Here is a 16,247-nt window from a genome sequence, read left to right as displayed (position 1 = left end):
AATAAGTTCAACTTTAAGAACAAAAATGTAAACTATCCCAGCTATTTTATCCCATGCCTCGTTCTTTTGCAACGTCATATCATAAATGATAGGAAACCCAGCAACGGCGATTATTAGCTTCTCTTACATTTTATCTGAACTAATGTTTTGGTAGGAACGAAAGTTTATATCGTGTGTTTCTCCGGAATCAGCAAGCGTGGAGGATGTCTATATTCCGATTGGTTGCTGGCTTTTGCCGCTGTACCGCGTCATAGCTCATTACCATAAAGTTGAGCTACTTTCATTACCATAAAGTTGAGCTACTTTCAACTTTCTGATTGACGCTCAAGACACTCAAAAGCCCAAAACGCGACGCCGATGGATTTGACGCTCCTTGCAGCTGAGAGAAGCCAGCTTCCATTGAAAATGAATGACTTCCAGTAGCTTGGAAGCTCAAGTCGGCGGCGGTGTGAACGTACAATAATGTTACTTGCGTGAGCGCTAGCTACTTTATCAGCATTTTTCCCCCGATTGTGTTCCCCACAGAGAGGAGGACATCGTTGCTAATTTATTATCCATGCTGTCTTCAAGATTAACTTTGAGTTAAATGTCAAAGGAAGCTACACCAGAGCTTAATTTGGTGCAGAAAACCAAAATTTGACTGTGCGTTGGCTTAGGCTACAACAAAATTTTGTTGGTTTTGTGTCATACGTTTTGCAACAAGGCAGTGTCACCATATTCCGCTTAAGTGCACACACTGAATGTGTGATGATGCAATTATTCGTAATGAGAATTTGCATTTTATTACACTTTGTAATACTTTCACACTCTGTTTACTTGTTTCATTTCTTGCCAAAGGTAACTTAAGTAAAAAACAAAGAGAAATTGATTTTTATTGATAACGTATAAACCTTTAAAGGGACTATGTGTAGTTTTTTAGGTATTTTATTATCTAAAATCAATATTTTTATTCATAAATATGTCCTCGATGTACAAATACCTCTGCCAATTATCTGACTGATCCTCGTAAACGAAGAATTTATTATCTGTAGGGACGCAGATGGTCTTATTTCGGCTGTTTCTGACGCGTGCCTTTGTCTTGAATCAAAATTAATTGATTGTCCATCCCTTCACGATTGATTTTGTATAAGCCAAATCCATTGTCCATATGGTATTACAAACAACAAAATGAACGAAAATAAATACTAAACCAAAATATCTAATTCCAAACAAACTTGTTGGGCATGAGCACAGTCTTGCACACTCCAACGCTCAACACGGCACGATCAAAAGGTTTGTTGACCTTCCATTCTGCGCACCTGTAACTCATCACCCTATTTAAACACTCAACATACTCATACGCCCTCTAGTGTCACAAACAAAAAATACAATTCAAAATAATGGCTCCAACATACCGGCCCCTGAACTGTTAATGACGTAGGGAATAAACAATTCAAAATAATATATTTACATAAGGAGCCATCAAATAGTTCATTATACATTTAAAAAATAACAATTACCAGTAGTTGATCATTTAAAGATGTATCTTGGTATTTTGCTCCACATTCAAATACCACCCATAACTTGCCTTTATGAGGGTGGTACACACCATGATGTGGAATGTACCAAATTTTACCGTCAGAGCGATCCAACTGATGCTCTGGCACTTTCACAGCATAGCCTTGGGTAACCATATCGTTGACAAAGTCTGTGTATTCTTGTTGAAATTTAACATTATTTTCAAACTTACTTTTTATCCCCACAAGATTCTGTTTGGCAATGTTAAGATTGTTAGACATAACATCTTTGTTTTTGAAAGGCAGTTTCAAACTATAATGTCCATCCTTGAAGCTCACAGATTTCTCCATGATTTCCATAAACTTTACCTCCTCTCTGGACATTTCTTCTTTGTCCTCTGACATTTTTTCATTGAAATCATGCTGGTATTGCTTTTCCAATAGCAACTCCAAGGTTTCAACAGATATCCTATTTACTCTAGCAGTATGATGTTCACTTTGATAACTGCCTAGAGAACCATTGATGACCCACCCCAATAGGGTCCGTATGGCATAGGGACCATCTCCCTGACTATTTACTACTTCCCACGGTTCAAGTAATTTGGAGGCGTTGGTACCTATCAACAACTCTACTTCAGCCTGAATGTGCGGAATTTGAATACCATCAAGATTTGGCCATTTAGCTAGGTCTTCCCGATTGACCATGTTAGCTTGGTTTACAGGCATTTGTTTCTGTGTGTACACTTCTGGTAATTCATAAAAATTATTACCATCAAGACTTGAAATCTCCAAGTTGTTTACCACATAGCTTGAGACAGTCGTTTTGGGACTCATGGTTTGTCTTTCGTCCATTCAGGTGCAGCTTCCACATTAAACTTTCTGAACAAAAAGTAGAGGTACTGCCTGTGTCCAGAAATGCATAGGTTTGCACAATTTTGTTGCCCCTTACAGACTTTACTTGAACTGGAAGGATAGGTAAGATACCACTGCTACTCCCGGCCCCAATAGGACCACATGTTTGGGCAGATACAAGTGTATTGTTGATAGTTGGTTCTATATACTGTTCATGGTTGGTGTTGACAGCTTTATCAACCTTGAACTCCTTGAAATGAATGTGAGGAACACTGGGATGTTTTTGGTTGCACACTTTGCAAGTTAAGCGCCTTTTACATTCTTTTCTCATGTGTCCAACACGCAAGCAACCAAAACAGACAGCCTTTTCCTTTATAAAGTTTACCGTTTCCCTATGTTTCTTCTTCTCAAACTCTTTACATTGTTCCAAAGAATGACCTTGTGAACAAAACAAACAAGTGGAGTTACTCTTGAATTGCCTGCTTGGATGTTCAGCATTTACCCGTTGGATTTCATCAACAATGGGTTTGTTAATGTTGGTAACATTAGTAGCAAAACCCAAATATTGGATCAGAAATGATTTTAACTTGGTATTCAATGAAGTTGACAACATAACTAAATTGGGCTCTTCTTTTCTGTCTTTCCATTATATCGCATGCAGCGGTTCTCCATTTTTCTCTGAGTTTAAATGGAAGCTTTAGAATTACTGCTCTCATGTTTGTTGGCATGTCCAGTTCTTGCATGTATTGTAGATCTGCCATAGCATTGCAACACCCACGTAAAAAGAGTGCATAATCTTGAAGAGCTGTGGGATCTTCATACCTGATTATGGGCCATTCAAGCACCTTCTCCATATATGCAGCAGAAACAAAATAATCTTCTCCAAACTGCTGTTTAAGCTTTCTTGTGTATCTTTCAAGGAAATACAAGCCATCACCTTTGTTATTCGTTTTTTCCTCAACACAATGCTTGAAAGCTTTAGTGAACAAACTGAATTGCAATTGATCCCCTTCAAACATTGGAATATCACGTGGTGGTAAATGTTGAGACGTTTGCTGCTGTATTAACAACTCTGTTATTTCTTGATGTTTTTGAAACATACTCTGTGTGAAATCAGACCTTCTATCATCTACTGAGGTAGCTATTCTGGGTCTTGAAGATGCAGGTTGCTGTAAATGAGATGTTATTAATTGTGAGGTAGCGCCTATGCTGCTTTGCAATATAGTCCTTGACGGTTTCTCAACTTCTGGATGAAGAGATGCTGTTGCTTGTTTTGCCAGTTTGCTGACATAGGATTCCATCCCATCTGATGCAATGCTGTTTGCTCGTTGTTCATAAGTCCTGAGCACAGATATCTTTGCATTGGATGCAGCGATCTTCGCATCCATATCCGTTTGTTCCTAACGCTTCTGTAACATTTCCAATTGTTGCTCAATATCATGCTTAGCTTTTAAAGACTCTGCATGAGCGACAAGAGCAGCCTTTTCTGCTTCAAGCTGAATGCGTGCATGCTGCGCAGAGGCATTAGATTTGCTGGAGCGCGAACTGTGGCGGCTGCTCTTGTGGCTTGAAGGGAGACCGCGAACCCGTGTTTCAACGTTCGAAATGCTATCATTGGGTTCAATTTCGCTTGCAGCACGATCACATTCCTCCTGTAGCTTCTCCAACCATTTATATACCACAGTGCTGAATTCCACAACCCCTATCATTTTTGCTTTGAACCATGTTTCATGCCGGTCTTTCACTTCATCAGGCAATAAAACAATCAAAGACTCGTGCGCTTCCTTTGCTTCTTTGAATTGCGTTTCAAACTTTTCAAACATACATTTGGCCTCATTTTCATACTCTTTATTACCAATAAACTCTAGTATTGTCTTTTTCCGTTGGGATGCTTTGTCAAATTTTGACTTTGTTTCTGTAAAATATAGAGTTTTGCCATTAACCCTTTTGCAGTAAGCTTAACCTCTCGTTTTCGTACAGACAATTCAACATTTTCATTCCCTGCTTTCTGAGTCTGAGCCCCATTTTGCTCGATTTCAGAACCACGAAACTAGAGGTGGACGATATATCGTTTAGACGATAATATCCAAATTGTTGTCTGGACGATATGCAAAACTGGGATATCGAATATTTCATAATTTGTACAATCCGACCCCCCAAACATGAAAAGAGCTGAAGGAAGTTAAAGAGAAAACAAATAATGCAAACTATAACCTTCTAAACAATAACATGTAGCGATTTTAATACTGTAGGGGTTTGTTTATTTTATTTTTTGTACAAAATCACAATCGTTCCTCAATTGCACAAGAGTAGCCTAAGCTGCTACTAATTTGCAATATACAACTACGAAGTTCTTACCTGTTTGTTATGAAGTTTCTTAGGTTGAAGAAACAATTCAAAATCGTAAAGAGTAAAGCCGATGCCAAAGTGGATCGTTAGGAAAGATTAGATGAATGTGATAATTTTTTTTTGGGCCTGAAATCGCTGATACAACCTTTAAAAAGTTTTTCTTAAATGTCTGTGGCGTCCTCAAGTGGCGAGCTTCGTGGTTGCATCATTAGAAAATTGCATTGTATAATGAGTCCAAAAGATGGAATACATTTTCCCAAGAGATCGGTTTGGTACGCTTTACAAGCCGAACCATCCCGGTGGTTGGACCATTTTTCCTGCCGACCAAAATCCGCGCTGGAGCGAACACCACAACGTTGCGCAACATCAAATTTCAAATGAAATGAAAGCGGAACGAAACTCATTATTTTGTGCTTCACGGACCGTTTATCAGTTCGGACGAATGTCAGTGCAGCGCGAGCCGATCTTGATTAAGCGACACCGTTACTACATAAGAGATCCAGTAACCAAAGCATTTGAATTCGCCATAACGTAATAACATCGTAATAACATCGCTACGAGATCTAGTGAGAAGCGTTACAATTTCTCCGTTATTAACTGATCAAACAGCACTGACGTGGAAACCAGGAGAAACATCGTTCCATGTATGAACTATTTATAAGTTTTAAGTCCAAGGATCATTCACCATGGATTTAATGTAGTAACACTAACTTGTAACCATGGAAGTTTGGCAGAAATATTAAAATGCTTTCAAGTACGTCACACATCTTTTTCCAGCACTTCAAAACTCAAATGTTATATGTTATTTAAATGTTATTTTTAATCTGATGACCAAAACATTATTTGTTCATCCTTCAAAGATTACCCCCATTTATAAAACTAAAAGTTTCAAGATGTAGGAAAACTCACACTTATTTAAAAATATTTTTTCTTTTAATAAATAGGAAATGTCTATGGCATATTTTTACTGTATCGAAAACATACCGAACCGTGACACCACTGTATTGTATTAAACCGAACCGTGAATTTTGTGAACCGTTACACCCCTATTAAAAATATACAAGAACAATAAAGACTTTGTTGAATAATATTTTATTATTTTAAAAAGTTTAGGAGTCTTTAAATCAATAATGTCTCATATCTTTATGCACTAGTAATTCTATACAATAATAGGTAAAATGCAGCAAGTCAAAAGACCAACTGGACCTTCTTTGCCAGTTTGCACACATTTCTTTGAAGGATTGCAAAAATATCGTCTGAATGTCGATATCGAAAAAAAAAAATCGAGATATTCATTTTCGTCAATATCTCCCACCCCTACACGAAACTCATTTTCGTCCGCCATTTTTTAAACCTTTACCAACTGCATATTTACATCATAAACATCTGATTAAAGACTGTAAACATGGACAAACACAAACATTTCAAATGATAAAACAGTTCAGTTCTTCGTTTCACAAACACCTGTTTTTTTTACCACCAATGCGCATTGGATTTGTCTTTGTATGTTTGCGTGCACACTGTTTTACATATGGCCATTGGACTCAAGTTCAAGTGAAAGCGCTTTCATACCTCAGTTCCACAAACGCTGAACGCTGAAGACTTTGTTGTTCGTGTGCTGTATTCTCTTAGTGCGGGTTTGTACTTCCTTCGAAATCAGTGGCGATCAATCCCAAGCAATAATCCATAAAAAAAATCCATCAAACAAAACTGTCATGAATGAGCATCATCCAACTTCAGATCAGCTGACTTTTCCTGTAGTCGTCCAATTCGATATGCTCCAGTCGATGTCGAAATAAGGTTCCTTCGGTCAAACTTTTTGACTTATGTGTAGGGACGCAGATGGTCATATTTCGGCTGTTTCTGACGCGTGCCTTTGTCTTGAATCAAATTAATTGATTGTCCATACCTTCAAGAATGATTACGTATAAACCAAACCCATTTATTGTCCATATGGTATTGCAAACAACAAAATGAACGAAAATAAATACTAAACCAAAATATCTATTTCAAAACAAACTTGTTGGACATGAGCACAGTCTTGCACACTCCAACGCTCAACAAGGCAGGATCAAAAAGTTTGTTGACCTTCCATGCTGCGCACCTGTAACATCATCACCCTATTTAAACACTCAACATACTCATACGCCCTCTAGTGTCACAAACAAAAAATACAATTCAAAATAATGGCTCCAACATTATCTTTATATACAGTACATGTGACGGGTAGGTCCACGGAGGCTTCCATGTGTTCCACCATCCTGAAAAACTATAATAGCAGAGAGGGTCAAAAAGTACTAGGCCAACGCGTTTCCACAACGCGTTTTCATTCAGAGCCAGCGTGACGTAACTGGAAGCAGCAGAAACGGAGGAGCAGAGCAGTGAAAAGGCTGCATTGCACTGTTATTATTCATACTGTAACATTCGTTTGTTCGTTGTGTCAAGTTGCAGTTTGTTTGAAATAACAAACCTGTCCACCTGATGGAAAAACTCGACGAAGTGCTGTTAAAAGACATCCTGCCATAGCTTTCTGGTACATAACAGCAACCGTAGATGCAACACGCATTTGAAAAAGCGAGTCGCTGGCATGGGCGCTGGTAAGCATAATTCGTTTGAATGCAAAATACAATTTCACCGCTAGATGGGAGAAATTCCTACACAATGTCCTTTTAAAGGCAACCTGTGAGGTACAAGGTTGTTAATCAATGTTAGTTGCTTCTGTTGAAGACATCAACCCACATTATTTCAACTAGTTAATTAGTTAATAATTGTTTAACAATGTAAATCACGATGAAAAACAACATTATCCATGATGCTGTACACAATTCCACCAATCAGAGAGTAAAAACAAGGCAAAATATTTTGTTAGCTCCGCCCACTCCCATGAAGCACTGCAAATTATGTAATTGAGTCGGTCTCCCTATACGCTCAAAAAAGACTTAAATGTTTGAATTTGAAAAATATAATGTTTTAATAGTTTATAAATGTCTGTTTTTAATTTAATTATGCTGTTCACAAAAACACTTATCACTAAAGTCTTGTAGCCTACCTTTGTATTTTTGTATTTTACTTTTTTGCTTCAAATTTAAGTTTTTAATGTTATGATTCACCTTGTTGCTGGTTGGCTTGGTTCATGGCTTAAATCGCTTCGCTTTAACAAATACTTTTTTTGAAACCCCTATGGGAGAAATGACTAATATGAAAGTCAAACTCCAAGAAACTGAAACAGTTGATCACAGTGAAAACCAATTTTTACATTCAAGCACCTAGAACAGTTTTCAAGAGGAATGAAAAATGTTTTACATACATTGCAATGACAGTGATTGAAATACAATTGGGTGAAGATTACAATTGCTGATGTTGTTAAGTTTTTGAATTCTCAGAAATATTATCGATCCCTATAAATTGCATACAGCCTACACCTTATTTTGTGCATGCATGGCTCAATTAAAAACTTGCTGACTTAAACGGCAACATGTGCACAGATTAACATGCCTGAGAAACATATTTGTTCAAAAAAATAAAATAAAAGTATAATTCCTGGTCATTAGAAAATGAAAATGAAACTTAAAGCAAAGTGATGTAAAGGCCAAGTATGGAAACCCATACACGGAATATGTCCTCTGTGTTTAACCCATCCAAGTTAGTGCACACATTTTAGGAGCAGGGGAGTGAACATGTAAACATGCATGTCATTAGATCTAATATAAACTTTAAAATTCATTGCAACAGCCAATCATTTTATGCAATTTATGTGCAGTCTTTCTATCACATTTACAGTAACTATACAACATCAAAACAATTGTAAGTGTAGTGAAGAAATAGAGGTAAATAGATGCACAATTGAAAACTTTATAGCATGAGCCAACTGTACCGTTCCAGGAAAATTCATATTAAACTCATCTATCGTCTCTTCTCTCTTTACTTCTCCCTCTAAATCTCAGCTTTTCTCTTTTACAACATTTGGTATCACCCCAATTGCCCATAAAAGAGATTTACTGATGTTCCACCCATGGATATGACATTACACAGATACAGAACAGAACGATAAACGTTTATAATGTTTCACAAAACCTGAAAATATATAACACTAGAATAAGACACAGTCACATTCAATTCAGGTATTAAAATCTGTCTAAAGAAGTTTGAGCAGTTACAACCTTGGTGCTGAATGGATTCAAATACGAGTCCTGCTTGGTGAACGTGATTTCACTTAATAAAACGTGTCCCTGAATCAACATCATTGTTGATCCTGGAACAACGTTCCAATCAACCAATCAGATTTAAGGGATAGATTTACAGTTAATGTAGCCTCAATCAAGTTTAGGCTTACAACCAGGGTTAGGTGCTTCTACATCAGTGTTATTCAGCTTTTCCCTCTGATTTTAGGATAAGTTATGGGTAGGGTTAGGGTTAGACCATTTTTTTGGAAAGGATTGATTTTCCAGGATCAACAAAAGATTTTGTCTTACTTGGCAAAATCACTGCGACCGATTATGCTTACACATGGTTATTTATTTTAGATTTTATAATGGAATTCTGTCAATCAGAACAGTATGGTATATAAATAAAGTATGGGGGTATAAGGGAATAAGGGATTTGTTTTGTTTGATTCCCACTATTTCAGATCAGGCAAACTTTTTCCCAGGGACTGACAAAGATGTTCTGCCTGGCAAGGATACAAGCACTCAGTCCTAGATGATTACACTATGTAATAACTCTGCATTACTAAGTCATGAAATGGGTGTAATCTTGAAATGTGGATTTCTATTGGGAATGCACTTTAAAATAAATTGTTGTATTGTACAAGAGCCCATTTATCATACAAAATGATTACTCTCCTCAATCATGTCTTTATGATGTGACAGACAGATGAGTTATAGGGCCTGACACCGGATCAACAATCGGAATCATGGCAATTCATTTTGTGTATTTCACAAGCACATATATGAAGCTGACATTTATGTCTCTTTTGCAATTTTATGTAATGCTCTTTTTGAGTTTAAACATTATATAATATAAATTAATAGTGTCTGAAAAACTACATATTTGATAGAACATTTCAGACAATGTATCTTTCTGCTGGTTTTGTGTGTGTGTGTCTGTGTGTGTGCGCGCACTCTTGTTTGAAAGGATGAGTCACAAAAATAAGCCCCAGAAAAATTCTAAACTCCTGCACAGTTTTGTTTGTCCAGTGGATATTGCCCGTTTTCCACTTTTAGTCTGCAGCCTGACAATATAAGCTGACAGGTATATTCAGATTTATTGTGGGTTTTAGCTTGTATCACGCTAGACATTAGGGTTAGCATTAGGGCTTAGCTAGCTGCAATTTCCAGGCTTTTGTACACTGCCAGTACCTCCAATCTTAGAGCTGTGCCTCAAGGAAGAAGAGATAATGTTTCAAATGCAAGTGCTGCCTTCCCCTAATTCATTCCTTATAGCTTTCATTGTGTTTGAGTGAAAAAAAGCAACATAGTGCACAAACCTTCTGCTGCCTTTTCCTTATATAGTCCACCAGTTTTAGCAGAGTAAAATGCTTTTGCAAATTTAAAACATAATCAGTGTTCATTACATACCTCAATATCACAACAAGAAGGATTCAATCCTGATAAATCAAATGGGTTTTAGTCACAACTTCCTTCCTTGGACCAGTCAGAATCCACACCATTCAATTGTAGAACAAGTTAACATAATTACATTTTCAATACATTTATGTACTTTTATTTCCACATTTCCACCATATATATATATATATATATATATATATATATATATATATATATATATATATAAAGGGCTGACATCTGTCACTGGAGTAGAAGTCAATGTTGATCTAAGCTAAATAATGGTTTTGATGTCCAGATTAATTAAGCAATAAGCCCAATTACACAGAATTGTTTCTGAGTCTAAAAGATGTCCGTGACACATCAGTGTTCATGGTGGACATTGGAAAGTGTTCATAGCTGTCTTCGATTGGCTGAAAATGGCAGTGTAGCACCACGGAGGACACATCCTTGCGGAAGTTGCTGTTGAGGAAGCCATAGATGATGGGGTTGATGCAGGTGGAACTCATGGCCAGCAGATGACAGAGTGAAAACAGCAGATTGTGGTAACACACAGGCAACGCCTCCTGGTGCCAGTCTGCCACCACATTAAAGGCATTTAATGGCAGCCAGCATACAGCAAATGCAACCACCAAAGTGGCGAGCATAACATTTATGCGTTTGCTGTGCATCACACGCCTGTGTTCATCTTCTCGATTGCGGCTGCACTGGCGCTCCAGCATGCGTTGTCTGCGTCGCAGCCGCAGAAAAATACGAAGGTAGCAGAGAAGCATGAAGAGTAGTGGGCAGCAGTACTGGAATATTAACAGACTGGTGGTGTAGACTAGTTTGTGCTGCTGAGAAGGCCAGACTTCAAGACACGCCTGTAGCTGGCTAAGCGGCGCTGGAAGCAGACTGTATGGCTCGCTGCTGAGCATGTGGAATGCCAGGAAAGGTAATGATGTTACGCAGGCCAACAGCCACACAATCAAAACGGCTATGTACGCCTGCGGGACGCTTGGCTTCCAGCCAGATGGATGCAGTATAAGCTGGTGCCTTTCAAGTGCGATCAAAACCAGAGACAGAACTGAAACTGTCACCGACACACACTGCACAAATGGCATTAGGCGACATAGCAGCCCACCGAAGATCCAGTGATCCATAAGAGTGTAAACCACAGTGAAGGGAAGGCAGAACACACTCACCAGGATGTCAGAAACCGAAAGGTTGGCAATGAGGATGCTAGTGACGTTAGGAGGGTCCCGCTGGTGCATAATAATGCAAATGAGGAGGATGTTACCAAGCAAGCCCAAAATAAGCACCAGGCAGTAGCATAACACTAGTGTAAGAGTCATGGCGCTTGATTGCCAGCAGGGGACGTCAAGCAGGAACAAACTACTGTTGCTTTGATTGAGGGTGTGGGTGGAGTTTAAGAGCGCTTGCCACCACGGCATGTCAAAGAGAGCCGACGCCATTGGCCACCTCAGGATAGCGCCATCTTGGGAGTCTGAAAATAACAAAAAGGAGCATCTAAATTAGATGTGCACTCCCCTAGGGCACTCCACATGCATTTCAGCAGCTGTGATACTGTAGAGACTATAGTGGTTATTTTAGAAATAATGAGGACATAAAGTGAAAGGATGTTACAGGTGATTTTAAGACAAGAGTTTTACATAATCCCAAACAGTGACTCGTACAGAGCACTATTATCAGTTCTTCTGAGACCTTTATATCTATGGGTTAAGAGAGAGAGCTGGGTTGACACATTTGATTAGAAATAAAAAAGACAAACTCTTTGTTATTTTACTTTTTCTGTAGTTGGACATAATGGGAAAGAGATAAAAGAGAAGTGTGTGGGAGGAATGATACTGTGACCCTGCTGAGGGATTTGCAGTGCATCCAATTATAGATGTTCCTTTGGGGGTGGCCATTGATCCGGGACCTGCAATTGCTCATAATAAGAATACAATCAGACCATTTCAGCAAAGTATCCACAGACTGTCTTGGAGACTGTAGTGTTTTATTTTTGTGTTTCTTGGGTAGCAGGCTTACAGACTGGTCTCGCTTCAATCTGAGTGTTCTATGAAGGATCTATAGATGCTCTGAATACACACACACTAACACACATTTATCTCATTGAAGTCACTGCAGGACTGTTCTCAATTTACTCTAAGCAGTGTTTGAAAAGCGCCTCACATTCCATCCATCAACAATCTGAATTCTTAAAGAGATAGTTAACCTAAATATGAAAAATCTATAATTAACTCGCTTCAGTGGAATCAGTTTGCCGCGTCAAAGTTCTTTGCTGTCAGAGAGAAAAGGAATCACAGAACACAGCAGGTTTACTCTTGCCTATGTTTTTGTAAGAAATATTTTTCTTACAAAAACTCATCACTCTGCTTCAGAAGGCCCTTTTTAACCCCCCGGAGCAGTGTGGAGCACTTTTATGATGGATGAATGCACTTTTTTGAGGTTCAAACTGATGGTTGCAATCCACTGCCATTATAAAGCTCGGAAGTGTCAGGGTGTTTATTAAAATAACTCTGTATTAGTCTGAAAGAAGAAAGTAATATACACCTAGGATGGCTTGAGGGTGAGTAAATCATTGGATAATTTTCATTCGAAAGTGAACTACTCCTCAATATTAGTCAATATATAAGTCAATATTAAGTGTCACACCTAGATGATGCGACGGCAGCCATACTGCGCCAGAAGGCCCCAACACACACCAGATTTTTGGTGGAGAGGAGACAGAGGGATGAAGCCAATCAGCATATGGGGATGATTAGGAGGCCATGAAGATTGACAGAGACCAATGGCCAATGGGCAAATCTGCCCAGGATGCCGGGGTTAAACCCCAAATTTTTTTTTCTAAAAGAGATCCTGTTATTTATAATGACCACAGAGAGTCAGAAACTCGGATTAATGTCTCATCCGAAAGACGGTGCTTTTTAACAGAATTGTGTCCCCATCACTAGGGTGTTAGGACACACACAGATCACAGGATGAGCACCCCCTGCTGGCCTCACTAACACCTCTTCCAGCAGCAACCTAGTTTTTCCCAGGAGGTCTCCAATCCAGATACTAACCAGGCTCAACCCTGCTTAGCTTCAGTGGGCAACCAGTCTTGGGCTACAGGTTGATATAGCTGCTGGCTTGTTGTGGGAAAAACAATTCAAACTTATCGATCACTGCAGCAATGGTAAAGTTACGGTCAGTCCCAATTTGGAAACTCATCTATCAAAGTGATATTTTTTATTATAATTCATAATTACGGTAATTTCAGCAGCATGTTGAGGCAGCATTAGGCAGGATGTTTACACTGCTCTTTTCCATACAATGAAAAGGAATATCCATCCATCCAATACAACCATATGTTGTCAAGCTCCAAATCGGAAAAAAAACACCATTTCTTTAGTTTTTAATAAAACTAAAGAAAGAAATTGAAATCATTATTCATTACACTGAAAAGAGCAGCATCAGCATTCTTCTTTAGTGTTCCATGACATATGGGTGAGTAACTGATGAAAGCAGTTGATCATTACAATTTGCGTAAAATATCATTATGTGGAGAGACTGATTGTGTTGCCCTGTTGTAAATCATCTGAAAGAGCCATCAGCTTTGCTCACTATATGCCAGCTGAACTCGGAATAGGTCATTCTAAGGTAGAGAGGCATTCTTAGCTTTTGAGTATGAAACAATGAGCATAACCATCCTTTATTTGCGCAACAAATTACATTTTCATGCTTGGCTGTAGTTGTGGCTGTCTTTATCTCTCTTTGTTGGTCTCTCTCTATCTCGCTCTCTCAATCAGAGGATAGACATAATGAGATAATTTTGGACTTCCTGTTGTAATTGTGCCTCATTTAATTATATTATAATATTAGAATTCTCTCATCGTCAAACATATCTGCAACTTGGCAAACACAGAACCAAGATGAGATGAAAATCAGTTTCTTATGGTCAAATGTGTGGGTGTTTCCAAAATAACAAATTAAATAATATTTTCACACTTTTAGCATAGTTTGGTTAAATTACAGACTGGAAATAGTGCTGTAAAAATATTATGTAATGTTTACCTTGGTTGATAGTCATTTTACGCAGTAAACATTGAAGTGCTTTGATTATTGAGTGAATATTTCACTCTTTGGTTAGATTATCACTTTTTTAAAAATTGAATATATATTATAATTATAATGGAGCAAAAATAAACTACAAAGCCCTAAAACAGTTTTCAGGTAATTTTAATGTGTGTTAAAAAAAGTTGAAAACAGGTTGAATTAAAGTCACTTGCTGTGGCATAAAAGTACCTGTAACACCGCACATGTGTTTTGTGTGATGAAGAGAGGAAAGGAGGAAGAGTGATCGCTACCCTGACTTACAGCTGATATCGTTTTCTTTTATATCATGAAATGTTATTCTTCACCTGTGATAGGACTCGGAGGGTGAGAAGATCACATTATCCTCCAGCACTTTCTCTCTGTCAGTTTCCTTATTTTCTCTCCCTTTCATAATCATCCCAATCTCACATCATCTCTCTATTCTTCTCCTACAGGAGTGGATTTTCCCTTAGGCAGTTTTACATGTCACACTGACCAAACTGTAAAATATTCACATCTGCACTCACACACATACTGATGACCATAATACAAAACCTGAGCTGCAGATTATGTAGATATTAAAGCATGGTGCCTGATGTGGTTTAAACTTTTAGTTATTTACTTAAATACTTAGTACATGATTTTCATTTTCAAAACAATCACAGATGCTGTTGTGCTGACCTCTGAACTCCTTTTGGTCAAGGGCAATTGTAAATTTCCGACAGAAAATCCTCTCACACATAACACATAACATTGTGGTCATATATCCCATTTGTGTGAAGTGACTTAACAGAAGCAGGACATCCATATGAAGGTACACAATTTAACCCTGAGACAGTCTGACTCAAATATGATCTAAATAAAGCTTTTAAAAATCACTAAATTCTGTCGCCATACTGCCCGCCTGCACAAACATACTGATCTGAGGAGGTGTGTGTGCATTTATATGTGCAGGGGAGAAAATTGCCTGTGTGTCCTCACTTCATGGCAACACCAAAGAGCTGCAGTCTATGTCAACATGTCCAATAGAGGACTGTGGGTTACTTCAAGCTTTTCTCAACCTATTCCGAACAACGATGTTTGGCTGATGTGGGCTGCAATATCAATGTATCCAATATGGAAGTGAAACTGATCAGATATAAAATACTAAATAGAACACAACCATTCCAAATTAAAGAGACAAAAACATCCACAGAAGCTTAACATTATCGTGTCCTCTCACAGACAATCAAACTTAAAACACATGAAGATGCTCTACAGAATAATTAAACGGTGACCCTGATACATTCATAAATTCAGTCCGTTCTCTCATCTTTGTAACAAGGAGATAAAATAAACAGTTACACATATAAATTATTGTATTCATATGATAATTTATTATTACTCAGTAGCTAAATAATGTAGAAACATTGATTTTTCTGTGTGTATAGCATAGAACTCACCTGTCTTCTACAACAGATTGCTGTCAGGCAGACGGGGGAATAAACACTCTGATTCAGTCAACTCCAGGTGTTCTACCTCAGCATTCATCTCTCTCTCTCTCTCTCTCTCTCTCTCTCTCTCTCTCTCTCTCTCTCTCTCTCTCTCTCTCTCTCTCTCTCTCTCTCTCTCTCTCTCTCTCTCTCTCTCTCTCTCTCTCTCTCTCTCTCTCTCTCTCTCTCTCTCTCTCTCTGGGCTTCTTCTGAGCCCACATCCTTGCAATGTGCCGTCTCTGTAGTAACTATTCTGCTGGGCTTCACACTGTAAGCACAACCCTTACAACCCCATGCGATTGCACTGTGTTTACTGCCCACGTGTGACATGAACCATGTACTGCATCAGGTCCTTTTGGATACTGACTATAAAACACATTCAGGTCCCTTTAACACATATTTTTCTCAAAAATACACTAGCTCACACAAATGTA

At 38.3% G+C, this 16,247-nt stretch overlaps 1 protein-coding gene across 1 annotated transcript; it reads right to left on the bottom strand.

Moving 5' to 3' along the window:
- Window positions 1-10,504: 10,504 nt before the first annotated feature.
- npy4r (neuropeptide Y receptor Y4) lies at window positions 10,505-11,715 on the bottom strand. The gene has a single exon (XM_077239316.1). It carries the CDS (start codon window positions 11,713-11,715, stop codon window positions 10,582-10,584), a length of 1,134 nt encoding a protein of 377 aa, XP_077095431.1. The 3' UTR covers window positions 10,505-10,581.
- Window positions 11,716-16,247: the final 4,532 nt, after the last annotated feature.

Source organism: Siphateles boraxobius, unplaced genomic scaffold, assembly GCF_051911475.1.
Source record: "Siphateles boraxobius isolate OS27281-9 unplaced genomic scaffold, OSU_SipBor_1 22, whole genome shotgun sequence".
Classification (NCBI taxonomy): domain Eukaryota; kingdom Metazoa; phylum Chordata; class Actinopteri; order Cypriniformes; family Leuciscidae; genus Siphateles; species Siphateles boraxobius.
This window is presented reverse-complemented; position numbering and strand designations above follow the sequence as displayed.